Source organism: Hydra vulgaris, chromosome 12, assembly GCF_038396675.1.
Source record: "Hydra vulgaris chromosome 12, alternate assembly HydraT2T_AEP".
Taxonomy (NCBI): Eukaryota; Metazoa; Cnidaria; class Hydrozoa; order Anthoathecata; family Hydridae; genus Hydra; species Hydra vulgaris.
Window position 1 is genome coordinate 45,639,997 of NC_088931.1, and position 16,985 is coordinate 45,656,981.

A 16,985-nucleotide genomic window follows, 5' to 3' on the forward strand; every position below is an offset into this window, starting at 1 on the left:
ATAGCTTTGGCTTAAGACAAAACCTTTTTACAATGGTTTCTAGCAGTGATAAACAGACGTGTTTTCTGGAGAATTGTTTTGCTGATAGTCACAGAAGAAACGGTTTCGATTGGCAATCACAGCAGCACAGTGTGAGGAAAACCATGGAGGAAATAGAGGCTTGACCTGGAATCGTTGAGAGGGAACAAAAGGTTCCATGCCAGCCTGAAGATGAAAGATTTCTACCCAAGGGCCATCACGAAGAAAATCACTGAAAGAATCCCAGTCAGCTTTAAGGTAGTTGTAAGAGATACAATTAAAGGGGGATTCAGGTGATGAAGAAGAATGAGATATTAGTTTTAGAGAGATCAAACTGTGATCAGAAACACCTTAAGGTGAATGTGGACAAACTGAGCACTGACTAGGATTAGAAGCAAGACATACGTCGAGTAGAGAAGGTAAATGGTTCGGGTTGTCTGAAAATTGTGTTGGAAAGTTGACTATTTAAGTTAGAGATTGAGAAAGGCAAAAGTTGTGGGCTTTAATGCTTGCAGAATCACTGACATTAGAGCCAAGCCATTGAGTGTGGTGAGCATTGAAGTCACTGACAACAACGATATTAGCTGAAGGATAAAGAGAGAGGGCTTGGTCAATATAATCAGAAATAACATCAAAAAGAGTGCAGTCTTGAGATGAAGGAAAGCAATATAGAACAAAGAGAAAGGCAATAGAATAAAGTGGTGTTAAATGAAAGCACGTGAAAGAATAGTCTGTGGATTCAAACCTAGTTTCATGACAAATGGGTGAATTCTCACAAATATAAATGCCCAGGCCAAGCATGTGACTCTTGGAGTCTTTACAAATTAAAAGAAGATAACCATTAACACTAAGAGCGCAAGATGAGACAGCTGAACTCAAATTAGTCTCACAAAGAGCAAGTAGGTCTGGTGAACTTTGCAAGAGATAAGACTCAACAGAAGAACAGTTACTTCGGAAACCACAAATATAAGAGTCAAGAACATTCAACATCCTAAACTGTAAACAATGTATCAAAAATACATCTGCGCCAGCCTAATAGATGAAGAAGGAGTGCAAGGCTGGTCAACAGATAGAATCTTTACCCATTAATTTAATTTTTAAAACCACCATACATTATTGTATGGTGGTTTTAAAAATAGAAACCGTTTTTGGTGAAAAAAATTTTACCAAAGAAATTATTTCCACTTTGGTGTGCCAATCTTTCTTTTAAATATTTTAAGATTTAAGGAATCTTTAATTTTTAGTTTTAAAGAGCTTTTCAAGAGACAAACTTTGTTTATTTCACAAATAAACATTAGAAAATAAGTTAAAATTGATTAAATTTAATGAATTTAATTTAGAATTAATTAATAAAATTTTTCAATAAATTAATAATTTATTGAAATATTGACAAAAAGTTAGCAAAACAATATAATTTTTGGACATTATATTTCTGGTTGTCATGTGAACATTAATTTTATAGTTTTATTGTCATAAAAATATCTTGTTTAAATAATGTGTGCACTCACTGTGGAGTTTTTTATTCAAGTTTAAAAAATTAGATTTAGTTTTCTCTTTTTTAGTTAATCTGTTGTGGTTATAAAAAAAGCTATATTAAACGTTTCAGTTTATGAAACAATCTAAAAATTCCAACTTTCAACAAAATATAAATTGTAACTAATTAAAGGATACCGTTTTTCTACTTTTTTTTAAACTATCAAAATTTTTTTTCATATATGAATAACACTAACTTAAATTAAAAAAGGTTAAAAAATACATTCCTAAGTAATAATTATATGTCAAGAAAATAGAAAACCATAACCCTTGTAAATGTAACTCAACTTAGTTTACATATATTGTAAAAAAGTTAAATAAAGCTATGTTAAACGTTTCAGTTTATGAAACAATATAAAAATTCCAACTTTCAACAAAATATAAATTGTAACTAATTAAAGGATACCGTTTTTCTACTTTTTTTAAACACATCAAAATTTTTTTTCATATATAAATAACACTAATTTAAATTAAAAAAGGTTAAAAAATACATTCCTAAGTAATTATTATATGTCAAGAAAATAGAAAACCATAACCCTTGTAAATGTAACTCAACTCAGTTTACATATATTGTAAAAAAGTTAAATAAAGTCGTTTACATAATTTAAAATACTGCATTGTTATAAAATTTAATTTCGAACCAATGTTAAAAATTAGTTAATGTTTACATTTGTTTAAATTAAACAATAAAACTATAGCAAAAATTGCCTATTGAATCTAAGTTCAGTATTTGAAAAAGGTTTTATTTCTATATTATTTATTTCTTAAAACAATCTGATAACATAAAGTTTTTTTGTTTACTTTATGAAAAATCAGTTTTATTTTTTTTTTATGTGAGAGGGCTATTGTTTATTGGCGAATTTCTTTACTGTCAATTTATTATCAGCTATACAATGAATTATTTTTAACAATGATTTTAAACAGTTTCTAGACTTTATCAGTTACCAATAAGATATTTGTGGACATAATTTATGTTCATAATTAAAACTTGTTATAAGAACTTTTTGTGGTATTGATTGAATGAAATTGAATAATAAATATAAATAATAGTAAACATAAAATTGAGTTAATTAAATTTGATTGAATTGAATTAATTAAAATGAATTGAACTGAAAAAACGTCATAGCTAAAAAAATTATTAATTCATAAATTTGTTTTATAGTTAAAAAAAACAAACTTTAAAACTAAATTCTCTAAAATATTATTGCCTACATGCCTTGCTTATACAGCTTATAGTTTATTTGTACATGCCTTGCTTTTACAGCTTATAGTTTATTTGTACAGGTCTTGCTTATAGTTTATTTGTACATGCCTTGCTTATAGTTTATTTGTCAAAACTTTTATGAACAGTTTAACATCAGCACTTTCATAACAGGATGAAAAAAATTAATTTAAAACTATACATAAAAAAATGAAAATTGTTGAATGTAAAATGAATATTAAAAGTAACTTTAAATTAAATATGATTAAAAGTTAAAAAATTAGATTTAAGTTTTGTAATTTTTAAGTAAAAAAATAATAATTTAAAAATCTCTTTTTTTATAAAAAAAATAAACTATTTCACATATATTAGGGTGAAAATGTTTTTTTACAAAAATACATGTTTTCTAAATAAACGCTGAATAAACTGTCAATAAACATTCCAATAGTTAAAAGTTTTGGCATAATGGATTGGTAAATATATTTTTAAAACTTTTTAGTTTATTAAAGCGTTTAAAATATATTAGGACATAAATATACATTTATGTCCTAATATATTTTTTTTGTTCCTGTTTTGTTGCCTTTTTTTATTTCTTTTCTATACTATTTATATCATAAATATAATTATTTTTTAATTTTTATCATTTTTTTTTTTTTTATTTATACATATTTAAACTCATTTTTTTATTATAAAAATATGTTTTTTTTATTTATTTTTGTTATTTTTATTTATTTTATATTATATTTCATTTTAATTTCATCTATTTACAAAAAATATTAATTACAGTAATATAAACATATTTAAACCTTGCCGTTACCCTAACCCTAAGCCTGACCTTGATGCTGACCCAAACAAAACCCTCAGTCGATATAGCAGCACTTCCTTGCGAGTCAGCCTATTTAATAGTTGATGTATGTACTTTTTGGTCTCTATAAAAGTTGCTTACGGGGACATTTTTTTACAAAAAAAAACATGCTTACAGGACAAAAAATTAACAGGTACACTAAAATGTCCCCGATAATGCTAATGTCCCCGTAAGTATTAGTTTTTTGCAATATCTGTCCCTGTAAGTGATACTATAAGTGTACTTTTATATATATATATATATATATATATATATATATATATATATATATATATATATATTAGTAGTAGAAAATCACTTAACACTAATATAATTGGTCTGTTCTTTTAAGAACATTGAGCACTCTATTGTGTAGAATACTTTTTAAAGTTGTTTAAATATATATATATATATATATATATATATATATATATATATATATATTTATATGCTAATTTATATATATATATATGCATTTTTTTATATAAATATTCTACATTTTAAATAATGTTTAAAATTTGGACCACCCTAATATATATATATATATATACATATATATACATATATATATATATATATATATATATATATATATATATATATATATATATATATATATATATATATATAAATATATATATATATATATTAGGTAGTAATTTTTAGAAATTATTAGGTAATTTCAGTAGTAATATATATATTAGGTATATATTAGGTTATTGTAATATATATGTATTAGTAATATATATATTATATATATGTGTAAAATTTGGACCACCCTAATATATATATATATATATATATATATATATATATATATATATATATATATATATATATATATATATATATATATATATATATATATATATATATATATATATATGTATATATATATATGTATGTATGTATATATATATATATATATATATATATATATATATATATATTATATATATATATATATATATATATATATTAAGGTGGTCCAAACATTACACATTATTTAAAATGCAGACTCCACAACCCTAAATATGTTCTATATAATAAAATATGTTTTAACATTATATAATATGAAGTTTACATACGTACAATATAAGTTTCACGTTCGCTAACGTTTTCTTATAAAGCAAAGCTGCGACTCTTTCTGCGACTCTTTTATGAGATATAGAACATATTTAGGGTTGTGGAATGTGCAATTTAAATAATGTGTGAAATTTGGACCACCCTGATATATATATATATATATATATATATATATATATATATATATATATATATATATATATATATATATATATATATATATATATATATATATATATATATATAATAAACAATTTTTTAAAAATAATTTTAAAGGTTGTGCGCAAGACTTGTAAATGTGGGCGCAAGACTAAAGATACACCCTGTAGTCAAACCTTAACTTGTGAGTTTAAGTGCACAAAGTTAAGAAAATGTGGAAGACATCCATGTAAAAAAAAGGTTTCATTAAGTTTTAAATGTTTCTAACATGGATATTTGGTTTGAAATGAAGCCGAATGCTAAAAAAAATTAATTTGTATTTTAGTGCTGTGATGGTAATTGTCGACCATGTGATCAACTTTGCAACCGATTATTGAATTGCAACAATCATAAATGTCTTTCTCCCTGTCATTCAGGTGAAAAAATATTCAGTTGTTTTTTTCTAAAATTTATTTTTTTTAAATAATTTACAATATGCAGAATTATAGATTTATAATTTTTTTATATTTGTAATATTTTTACGAAAGGTAAATGCTATCCATGTCCCTTAAGAAAAGGTGTGTCTTGTTTTTGTGGAATTACATCAATTCTTGTGCAATGTGGAAAAGAAAAATCTGTCAAGCCACCATTTTGTAAAGAGCAATGCAGGTATACATTATGAAAAGATTTCAATAAATACCTTACAAAGAGCAATGCACAATAGGAACATTCTAATGTATTAGCTAAAAATGTATAACTAAAATAAAAATGTCAAATAAGTTTGTTTCTCTTCTTTTTTTTCTTCGCTTGGTGTTCACAATCAAACTTATAAATTCTGTGTTGAGTTTCATCTGCTTCTTCTCTCAATAAATCAGGTGAAAATGTGAATTAATGATAAATTCCCCATTATGTGCGACCACTTTGTGAATGGAAGCTGGGATCTTGAACCAATCATTTCTCTATGTATCATTGCAGTATTTATCTTTTTTTTTCCTGGATCAATTGGGTCTTTGCAATTTATTGCAATTAGAATGTTTTGTCATCTGATTGTAATTTCTTCATCAATTTCTAGTATTTTGCTAAGTAATAGAAGATCAGAAAAAGCTTGTCGGCATAAATTTCTGGTATTACTAGTTCCTAATGTGCCAACTCTTGGTTCATCAACTCTCAAACCAAATTCTTCAAACATCCTATCATGAATAACATTTTTTCTCAATAAATATTGATTTTATAAAACCTTTTTTACTTTCCAAGTTTTTATTCCAATTCTATACAGAATATGTAAAAAAAGTTCAAAAAATCTAATCCAACCATGTAATGGTGAAATACCATAGCACAATGCCTGTCCATCAGTAACAAATCTTTCCTTAAAGAATTTTAGATTGCTCATCATTTTAGGTGTGGCATGACAAATTGGACAACATTGTGTTGAAAAAATATCCGTGATGTAAACTAAGATTTTCCCATCAATCATTGAAAGGACAAAATTATAGTTGATCAAAGCATACTTATGTCCTGGAAGGTAAACTTTAACAGGATATAAATTAGGAATTTTTTTTTCATATTCCTCCTTTATTTTTAATACCACTTAGTTTTCCTTTATATACTCCAACATAATTAGTCACAGAATCCAAATACTCTGAGACATGTTGTTCCATAAAGTATTGTTTTTACATGTAGTTGAAGAGGTGATGTTCCTGTGACTTATAAATCCGAATCTTGAAGGTTATTTTGAATGGAATTTTTAAAACGTCGATGGTATTTTGAGTGACTTGATGTCCATATCCCGACTACTAATTAGTATTAATTTATCAAAGTCTTTATTTTATTATCCGAATGTTTTGAAATATTCTTTTCCTGTAGTTCACAAGTCTCTTGGATGTGTGATCCATAAGATCCTGTAGTGAAACTTTGGCCTTTGTTTCAGTTACTTCAATGAATGTTTTTTAAGGCGAGCAATTTTTAAAAATTTTTTTTACCTCATTTTCTTCTGTAACGTGGATAGCTGAGTGTTAAGCAATAACGGTTCGTGTCGCCTTTTTGTAACAACACTAAGTAATTTGACTAAATTAAACTTGCGTTTATTAAATGCTGTTATTTGTGCCACTAACAATATTTTTTTGACGGATTCCATTTTTGAATCAGATGGTATATTCGCTATCAATTAAGTCTTTAAGTGTGAGAACTCAATTCATAAAACTCTTTTGTTGGTCAACCTCTTTTTGCTGATTCATTTATTAAACCCTCTTGGTTGGCTGGTCATTCAACTAAATTTTTTTTTTTTAAACTAAATTAAGACAAAACTGATTTTTACAATCATTTTTTTTTTGCGATATGATGCATGCCATAGTGCAACATGCTTTGCAAGAGTTAGTTTTATTCTCTTTCAAATAAATTTTTAAAATAAATTTACTTTGTCTTCTATGACTTAAATCCTAGTAATAATGTATTAAAGCCCACTATTTATATTATCAAAAGTATTTTTCGAAACCTGAAAATTTTGCGCAATTTTTTTAAAATTGATTTCCTCCATTACTTTAGTCGACAAAAATATATCAAGTTAAAAAAAAAAATGCTATTTTTGTTATTAACAGCCTATATTATAACCTTTCCAATAATGTGTATATTGTCAATTTTTCAATGATCTATATTAAAAAAGAAAAAATACTAAGACCCCACATCTTACTAATTCTTATCAGAAATACATTAAAAATTTAACTTCAAGAAGCCACTATGATTAAGCCTGTCACATTTAAAATTTCATAAATTAGAAAAATCTTATTGAGGGTGTTAATAACAAAACCCACCATCAGACATAATGTTTAAAGTAAGTCTTTGCAGTAAATGCAGGTATACATTATAAAAACATTTCATTATCTCAAATTTATATATATATATTTCAAAATTATATATACAGTATTGGACAAAACATTTGCAACCAACATCGAACAATGCTAAAAAGTGTTCCTAATTTTACATGTCTTAAAAACGAAACGAACTATACTACCACAGCAAACAGTTCAGTAGTCTGGAGTCATAGCATGCCATGATATGAGCAATCAGGTGACAGCACACAGGCAGAATTTTGTTGACAAGTGCCATTTTGCAGCAGACAAAACAAGTGCAACTTTTTTGGTTTGTTTCGTTTTCTTAAGTCTGGTCCGTGTCAACGTCATGGAAGTTTTTTAATAATTAAAGGAAGTATCCAGAAGTTTCCAGAAGCATGCAGAAACTTCCAGAAGTTTCCAGAAGAAGCATCTGGAAGCATCCAGTAGCATCCAGAAGTATCCAGTAACATTCAGAAGCATCCAGACGCATCCAGAATCTTCCAGAAGCATCGAAAAGAAGCATCTAGAATCTTCCAGAACAGGTTCACACAGGTTCATTTTACTATATAAGAGACATGTAAATTAACATGTAATTCAGTCAGTATTATCAAGACAGTTTATCGAAGTGAGTTTTATCAAAGTGTTTTATCGAAGAACATCAATAGAAGAAGTGAAATACAACAAGTGTTTCATTACATCAATACAGTCCACATCCAATCAAGACGTTGTGTTCCACAGAGCATTATTGTATCATCACAAGGTAAATGTAACACGGTAAGCCTTGAGAAGCGTGATTATTTATTTTTATCATTTTTATGGCTTCAAGTGCAAAAATGGCTCCCGACAGTCTTGGATTGGAACTAAGAAAGAAAATTATTGGCGATTACGTAAGTGGAATGTCACAAAAAAGTATTTGTGATAAATATCGCGTGAAAAAATGGACCGTATCAAGACTATGTTTCAAATATCGTTCTACGGGGAAGTTGGCAGCAGATAACAAAGGTGGAAGACCGCGTTCCACCACTTCTAGAGAGGATTCTATGATCATCAGATCCGTCAAGAAGGATCCCTGGATATCGTCAGTTGATATACAAAAGCAATTAGAGCTGCCTGTATCGGACCGAACAATCAGACGACGTGCTGTTGAAGCCGGATTGTTTTCTCAACGCCCTGCAAAGAAACCGCTGCTTTCACTAAAAAACCAGAAGAAAAGACTCCTGTTTGCTACATCTCATATTGACTGGAATGTGCAGAAATGGCAAACTGTCCTGTTCAGTGATGAATCGAAGTTCAACATCATTGGGAGTAATGGCATTTGCCGTGTACGTCGACCGGCCGGAAAACGCCTCGATTTACGTTACTGCCATAAGACCGTGAAGCATGGTGGAGGCAATTTAATGTTCTGGGGGTGTTTTTCTGCTAATGGTCTAGGTCCAATACATCAAAAAGATGGAATATAAAAATATCCTGAAAGATGTGATGTTACCTCATGCTGAATGGAATATGCCAATAAAATGGGTTTTTCAGAAAGACAACGATCCGAAACACACTGCAAAGGTAGTCAAGCAGTGATTTCAAGACAACCATCTATCAGTGATGGATTGGCTGCCTCAATCTCTGGATCTCAACCCTATCGAGAACCTGTGGGATCTCGTCAACCGCAGAATTAATCGTGAAGGTGTACGTAATAAGGATCAACTGTTTGAACAAATCCAAAAGGCCTGGGCAGCGATTCTACAAAGTTTCATTGATCACTTAAATATTATTATTTATTAAAATTCACCTTTAAATCAATTTAAAAAATGTTTTATCTAATTTAAAGTGTTAAAATAAAAAGTGCTAAAAACTTTTTATCAATATCATCTCTTGATTCCACTGTTTGCGTTCTACATGATATTGCCAACAAACAGGTTGATCCATTACTTGACAATTGTATCACTCCAGCTTCTGTATCTAAAGTGATTTCCTGCTTAGACTCTTTTACAGCATGTGGCCTGGACAACATACGTGTTATTGTCTCGCAGAAGTGTTCTCTGGTGCTGTCGTCTATACTCTCAAAACTATTCAACAAGTGCTTATCAGAGTCATTTTTTGCTGGTCTGCTGGAAAGCGAAATATGTTATCCCTATCTTCAAAAATTCTGGAGAGCTATCGATTCGTCTAACTACTGTCCCATTAGTTTTCCTTCTATCATAAGCAAGGTTTTTGAATCTTTAATAAACAAACACTTAATTTCTCATCTTAAATCTAATAACCTACTTTCTGACCATCAATATGGATTTTGATCTTCTTGTTCTACAGCTGATTTGCTAACAGTAATAACCGATAGGTTTTATCGTGCATTAGATAAAGGTGGAGAGGTTAAGGCATGATAAAGTTTGGCATGCTGGTCTTCTTCATAAGCTTTCTTCTTACTGTGTATCTGGAGATATCTTTAAGATTATTGAATTCTTTCCAATCGTAGTATAGAAGTTGTCCTCGATGGACAGCACTCTTCTTCTTATTCTGTAACTTCAGGGGTTCCTCAAGTTTTTATCTTTGGCCCCATACTCTTTTTAATTTACATAAACAATCTCCCAGATATTCTCACATCTAAGGTGCCATTGTTTGCTGATGATACCACCATTTATTCTTGTCATGATAAGAAGCCAACACTCTCTGAGTGCTTGGAGGGGGCATTTGAGCTTGAAAAGGATCTCACTTCTGCTACAGCATGGGGCTCACAGTGGCTGGTGAACTTCAATACAGATAACATTTTTTTCAGCCAATTGTTATCACAATAATTTAGATCTTCCTATATTTATGAACGGTGATGTACTCGATGAGTTATCCACTCTTCATCTTCTAGGATTAACTCTCACTTCTGATCTTTCTTGGAAACCATATATCAAATCTGTTGCAAAATTAGCATCTGCTAAGGTTGCATCTCTTTATCGAGCTCGACACTTTCTTACTATTTTCATCTCTATAAATTCTATTTTCTATCTCTATAAATCTCAAATCCGGCCTTGTATGGAATACTGTTTCCATATCTGGGGCGGATCCTCTAATGATGCCCTTTCTCTTTTAGACAAGGTGCAAAAATGCATTGTAAACTTAGTTGAACCCGCTCTTGCAGCCTACCTCCAACCATTATCTCATTGTCGTAATGTTGCTTCTCTTTCTCTTTTCTACAAATACTATAATGAGCACTGCTCTAAAGAGCTAGTATATCTTGTGCCATCTACTAAAATTTATTCTTGTGTTACTCGTCATTCAATTAAGTCTCATCCTTTTTCTGTTACTGTTTCTATGTGCTCCAAAAACTCTTATTCATCTAGTTTGTTTCCTTAAACATCATTCCTTTGGAATTCGCTTCCTTCATCTTGCTTTTCTGATTCATATAATTTGCAATCCTTTAAATTGATGTTTAAAAAAAAAATATAAATAATAAGCCATTGACTTAATTTATTAATAAAAATTTAAATAAAAATTTTTATTATTTTTTTTTAAAAAAATGTTTTGACAAAAACCCGGTATATAGAAAACTTGTGTACAACTTATTTAAAGCAAAAACCAAAAATTAAAAAAAATAATGTTAAGCTACTGGGAAGTGTGTTAGACAGATCATGCTCTGCTCAGAGAATGCAGAGGAAAGAAAGAACGGTATAGAGGTAGTTGTGAAAATCAGAGGGTGACAAAAATCTTCAAACTGGTGATCGAAATGTGAGAGCTAGAATAACTTCAGAAATAAAACCTGATCCAACAACACTTATACAGCTAATCGACTGGACTATCTCCTATGAGCATATTCTTACTTCTAATCTGACAACAGAAGAAGTAAAACTGATTATATTTCAGCCTATGAATGTTCCGGGTTGGCCTTGTCATGGGCAGTCAATTGAAAGACAAGTTAAACAGGTAACAGAAGCAGAAAGAAAAGTTTATTCTCAAGAAAAAAGGATTGATTTTATAAGAGGGTAGGATTTATCGACACAGTTGATGTCTACTAATTGGTCAAAGAAAAGTTTAATCTAAATGACAAATATTAAAAAAATATAAATTTTGTTTTGTTAAAAAAATTATAATAAAAAAAATTCTCATTTTATTAAATACATGACTAGATAATAGATAAATGATTATAGAAACTTATAAAAGTTTTAATAATGAAACTAGTAAAAGATGATTAAAAAAAAAGTGTAAGGCGTCAAAATTATACAGCCACAAGCAAAAATTTGCTATTCTTGTAAGAAAATTTCCGCAAATTTCAAGGAAAACATTCACTTAACAGATGGTTAAGTGCATGTTTTTGATGTTTTGTGAGATAATATGTGACAATGAATAAGTTATTTTTCAAATCATTTTAGTGTTTTGGAATATTTTAAATAAGTCTTTTAAAATCTCATCATTATGACATTTGGAAGAGATTTTATAAATTGGTCCTGAATTCATAAGGATTTTATGTGCAGCATTTTTTCCTAGAAAGTTTTTTTGTTAATGACTTTAATTAATTCCTTGGTTTGAATTAAACTGCTCTGAGAAATATTTTGCATTGATTTGTTCTTTAACATGAAAGTTTAAATTTTTTCCTTACCGAAAGATTTTATTGAAGGAGTGTTGTATAAAAACAAAAAAAGTTTATTGTGCTAATGAAATCATTACTGAACTACAGTTTTAAAGAAATAAGTTTTGCTAACATAAAAATTTAAGGAGATTTTGATAGCTAATTTAGGTTGATAAAATAGTTTGTAGAATCAACCATAAAAATAAACCAAATAAGATTCTTTTCAAAATGTCCATAATTATTTATACTCATTACATCCTTTTGAGTTTGACAAATGAGTTTGATCAATTTTTTTATATACTTTTTTTGAGCATAATTTGAAGTAGCTTGGTTGTATTGTTGTTATGATGGTTATATTGTCATTATGGTAGTTATGTTGTTGTTATGGTGGTACGCTGTTGTTATGGTGGTTATATTGTTTTACTGATTATGTCAGTAAAGTGATCAAGATTTTTTTATTAAGTTGATTGCTAAAAATCAGATAGAGCTAAGTTCAACAAGTACAGAGGGTAGAGATTATTTTGATTTTTCCATTATTATGATAAATCATTTGTGACAGTTTGACTAACATGGGGTTGAGTGTTACAATTAAGAAATTTTAAGTTTTGCAATTTATAGGTTTTCGCTTATTTATTTCTTGTAAAGTAAGTTTCAAACAGTTTCTCAATTTTGTTTTGAAGAAGATGTAGAATATATTTTTTTGGTTTAAACCTGTTGCACCTTACTGCAGTTCTTGAAATATTCGCCTTCATTAACCAAGTTAGCTGACTTAAGTCCAACTTGTCTCTAATTAAAGCACCACTTATCTCCTGTAATAAAATAGTCTTTGCAGATTGTTTCTGAATATGGCTAAATTTTTCTTACATATTTCAATTCTATTCTTTCAATTTTAATTAGTTAAATTGTAGGGTATTCAACAAGATGCTAGTTTTTTGTTTTTTTTAAAAAGAGAATTGTGAACCCATCTAAAACACATAATGTTCAAAAATGTTCAGCAAATGTTGAAAACGTTCATAGAACAAGTTCAAAGGTTTGCAACGTTTGTCAAATTTACTTGAACATTTTGTGTTAGCTGGGAATATTTTCATCAATTGTAAAATGGTTAATTTTTAAGATTCTAAACCATCTTTAAATACATCAGTCCACTTGGCAACTATACTATATTTTAGTGTTTAATGACTAAACTTATTTATTAGTTATGGTTTGTGCTGTAAACTTTGAGTAAAGCATGGATTTTAATATGCTCAATATTAAATTTTTTCTTTTTAAAATTTTTTCTTTAAAGGTGCTTGCTAAAATTACAAAAACTTTTTAATTACACTTGCAAAAAATTACAACAATTATTATAAATCTTTATAATTAAATGAAAAGTTTAAGGTAAATATTTAGTTTTTTTCTGTCTTATTGCTTTATAGATAAAGTTCAACACAACTTTTTACTGACCTAAGTAAAATGGACTAGACAGTCTGAAAACTTAACAGTAAATATAACCTATATAAAGTAACTCAAAAATTCAAACTGAAAAAATATACGAAAATATGAAATTTTTATTGTTAAATTTTCAATAATAATATTAACAGAAATAATATTAATAAAAAAAATAATTTTAATAAGTAAGTTATAAGTATTTTATAAGTAACACACCCATTGCTATAATACACATCCAATAAGTGGTAAATCTAAGATCATTTTATCAATTTTTTATTATTAACAACAAAATTATTTTCAGTTGTTATAATTTTAAATTTTAGGATTCCTTCAACATGTCATCATGAAAAAAAAGTAGGTTATAAAACTAATAAATTTTTATTATTTTAAACATTTTTGTATAAAAAATAATATTATAATAATTATAATCAATGTAGTTGTTACTGTTGTTTGTATTGTTAGTTTCTTAGCATGATTGTTGTATTGTGGATATTTATAGTTTTTTATTAATGTAGAAACCGATTTACATATATTAAACTCCCTTGATCTTCTCTAATGTATCCTATCAAATACCTGTTCCCAACCTTTACCTAAAATACTTGAACAAATCTACCTGATTAGATTCTTGTTTCTTTTTTGTAAAGATTGTGTAAATATCTTTTGAATTAATGCCATAGATCATAACACTTTGACATTTTTATCATAACACTTAGGTCATGTGTATAGTTTTCATTTAATCTTTTATGATGAACCTCTTGATGCTAAAAGTAAAGTTATCTGAATCAGACACTTTACACATGCTTTTAATGTCTTATATGCTCCTTGATTCAACTATATCTCTTAAATAATAAAATTGTATTAATGCTATTTTGCAATCGCAATCTTTTTAAATCTCTACGCTTGTTGCTATGCTACGCTTGTTGTTTCTCTCTTTTCAACCTTAACTTCTGTTGTCTATCAGATTTGTTGTTACCAATTTAAAAAAATTTCAATGCCAAAAAGCTTATATTTTGATGCAGAAACTGTACAACTTATTTAATTTAAAATCTTTGTTTTTTATTTTTTGGTTATACAGTGGGTTGCATAAATATAGTTACTACTTTTTTGTGTGAAATTTTTGCTTTTTTAACTATTATCTTTGAAACCAACTAATTAATATGATTAAAAACATATTAAATGTCTTAATTGATTCTCTATTGAATGGTATATAATTGGAACTCGTTAGGTTAACCAGTCTTGAGTAATTATTAATTTAATTAGAACATACCTGTATTTCTAATGTAGCAAAAATATAGAGTCAACTAAAATTTAACAACTTAAGTTGTAATATCTCAACGAAATTTTTTTTTTTAACATCTTCGCTTCCAACAAGGCTGCAAGCAACCACAAATTAAAGTTGGAAGTTACTGGAAAAGAAAAGATGAAGATTGTAGAGCAAGATAACAATTGATGGACGACTTAAAGGATTACAAATTATATGAATCAGGAAACCAAGATGAAGGAAGCGAATTCCAAAGAAATGATGTTCAAGGAAAAAAACTAGATGAATAAGAACTTTTAAAGCACTTAGGAACTGTCACAGAAAAAGGATGAGACTTCAATGAACGACAAGTAGCACAAGAATGAATTTTAGTAGATGGCACAAGAGATCCTAGGTCCTAAGAGCAGTGTCCATTATTGTATTTGTAGAAAAAAGAAGCAACATTACGACAATGTGATAATGGTTGGAGGTTGGTTGCAAGAGCAGGTCCAACTATGTTTACAATGCATTTTTGCACCTTGTCTAAAAGAGAAAGGGCATCATTAGAAGATCGGCCCCAGATATGGCAACAGTATTCCATACAAGGCCAGATTTGAGATTTATAGAGATAGAGAATAGAATCCGAGTAAGAAAGTGTCGAGCTCAATAAAGAGATGCAACCTTAGCAGATGCTAATTTTGCGACAGATTTGATATATGGTTTCCAAGAAAGATCAGAAGTGAGAGTTAATTCTAGAGGATAAAGAGTAAATAACTCATCGAGTACATCACCGTTCATAAATATAGAAAGATCTAAATTATTGCGATAACGATTGGATAAAAAAATTGAGTTTTATCTGTATTGAAGTTCACCAGCTACTGTGAGCCCTATGCTGTAGCAGAAGTGAGATCCTTTTCAAGCTCAAATACCCCCTCCAAACAATCAGAGAGTGTTGGCTTCTTATCATGACAAAAATAAATGGTATTATCATCAGCAAACAATGCCACCTTATATGTGAGAATATCTGGAAGATCATTAATGTTAATTAAAACGAGAATAGGGCCAAGGATAAAACCTTGAGGAACCCCTGATTACAGAATAAGAAGAAGAGTGCTGTCTATTGAGGACAACTTTTATACTACGATTGAAAAGGAAGGATTCAATAATCTTTAAGATGTTGCCAGATACACCATAAAAAGAAAGCTTATGGAAAAGATCAGCGTGCCAAACTTTATCAAAAACTTTAGAAATTTCAAGAGCAATGGCCTTAACCTCTCCACCTTTATCTAATGCACGATAAAACCTATCGGTTATTACTGTTAGCAAATCAGCTGTAGAATGAGAAGATCAAAATCCATATTGATGGTCAGAAAGTAAGTTATTAGAGTCAAGATGAGAAATTAAGTGTTTGTTAATTAAAGATTTAAAAACCTTGCTTAGGATAGGAAGAAGACTAATGGGACGGTAGTTAGATGAATCAGATCGCTCTCAAGAATTTTTAAAGATAGGGATAACAGATGCCACTTTCCAGCAGGCCAGAAAACAAGACTCTGATAAGCACTTGTTGAATAGTTTTGAAAGTATAGATGACAGCTCCGGAGAACACTTCTGCAAGATAATAACAGGTATGTTGTCCCGGCCACAAGCTGTAGAAGAGTCTAAGCAGGAAATCACTTTAGATACAGAAGCTTGAGTGATACGAATGTCAAGCAATGGATCAACCTGTTTGTTGGCAATATCAGGTAGAAGACAACTAGTGGAATCAAGAGATGATATTGATGAAAAGTTTTTAGCAAACAGTTCAACTTTGTCTTTAGGTGAGGTGACAAAGTCTGAACCATACAAGAGAGGTGAAATTAAAGATTTGCCCTTATTATTAAAACTATTAAAGATTCTCCAGAAGTCACGAGAGCCTATTTTTTGAGATGAGATACAAGATTTCATTACCTGAGAATAGCTTTGGCGTAAGACAAAACCTTTTTACAATGGTTTCTAGCAGTGATAAACAGACGTCTGTTTTCTGGAGAATTGTTTTGCTGATAGATATGGAAGTAATGGTTTTGATTGGCAATCGCAGCAGCACAGTGTGAGGAAAACCATGGAGGAGAGTGAGGCTTGACCTGAAA

At 29.0% G+C, this 16,985-nt stretch overlaps 1 protein-coding gene across 1 annotated transcript in view; it reads left to right on the forward strand.

The window, feature by feature from the left end:
• LOC100215019 (NF-X1-type zinc finger protein NFXL1) overlaps nt 1–16,985 on the forward strand; it is a 96,844-nt gene that overhangs the window by 42,553 nt on the left and 37,306 nt on the right. The window contains exons 10-13 of the mRNA XM_065813429.1: nt 4,959–5,081; nt 5,167–5,257; nt 5,369–5,489; nt 13,943–13,973. Of these exons, the coding sequence (XP_065669501.1) occupies nt 4,959–5,081; nt 5,167–5,257; nt 5,369–5,489; nt 13,943–13,973 (366 nt within the window). The remainder of the gene's footprint in view (nt 1–4,958; nt 5,082–5,166; nt 5,258–5,368; nt 5,490–13,942; nt 13,974–16,985) is intronic.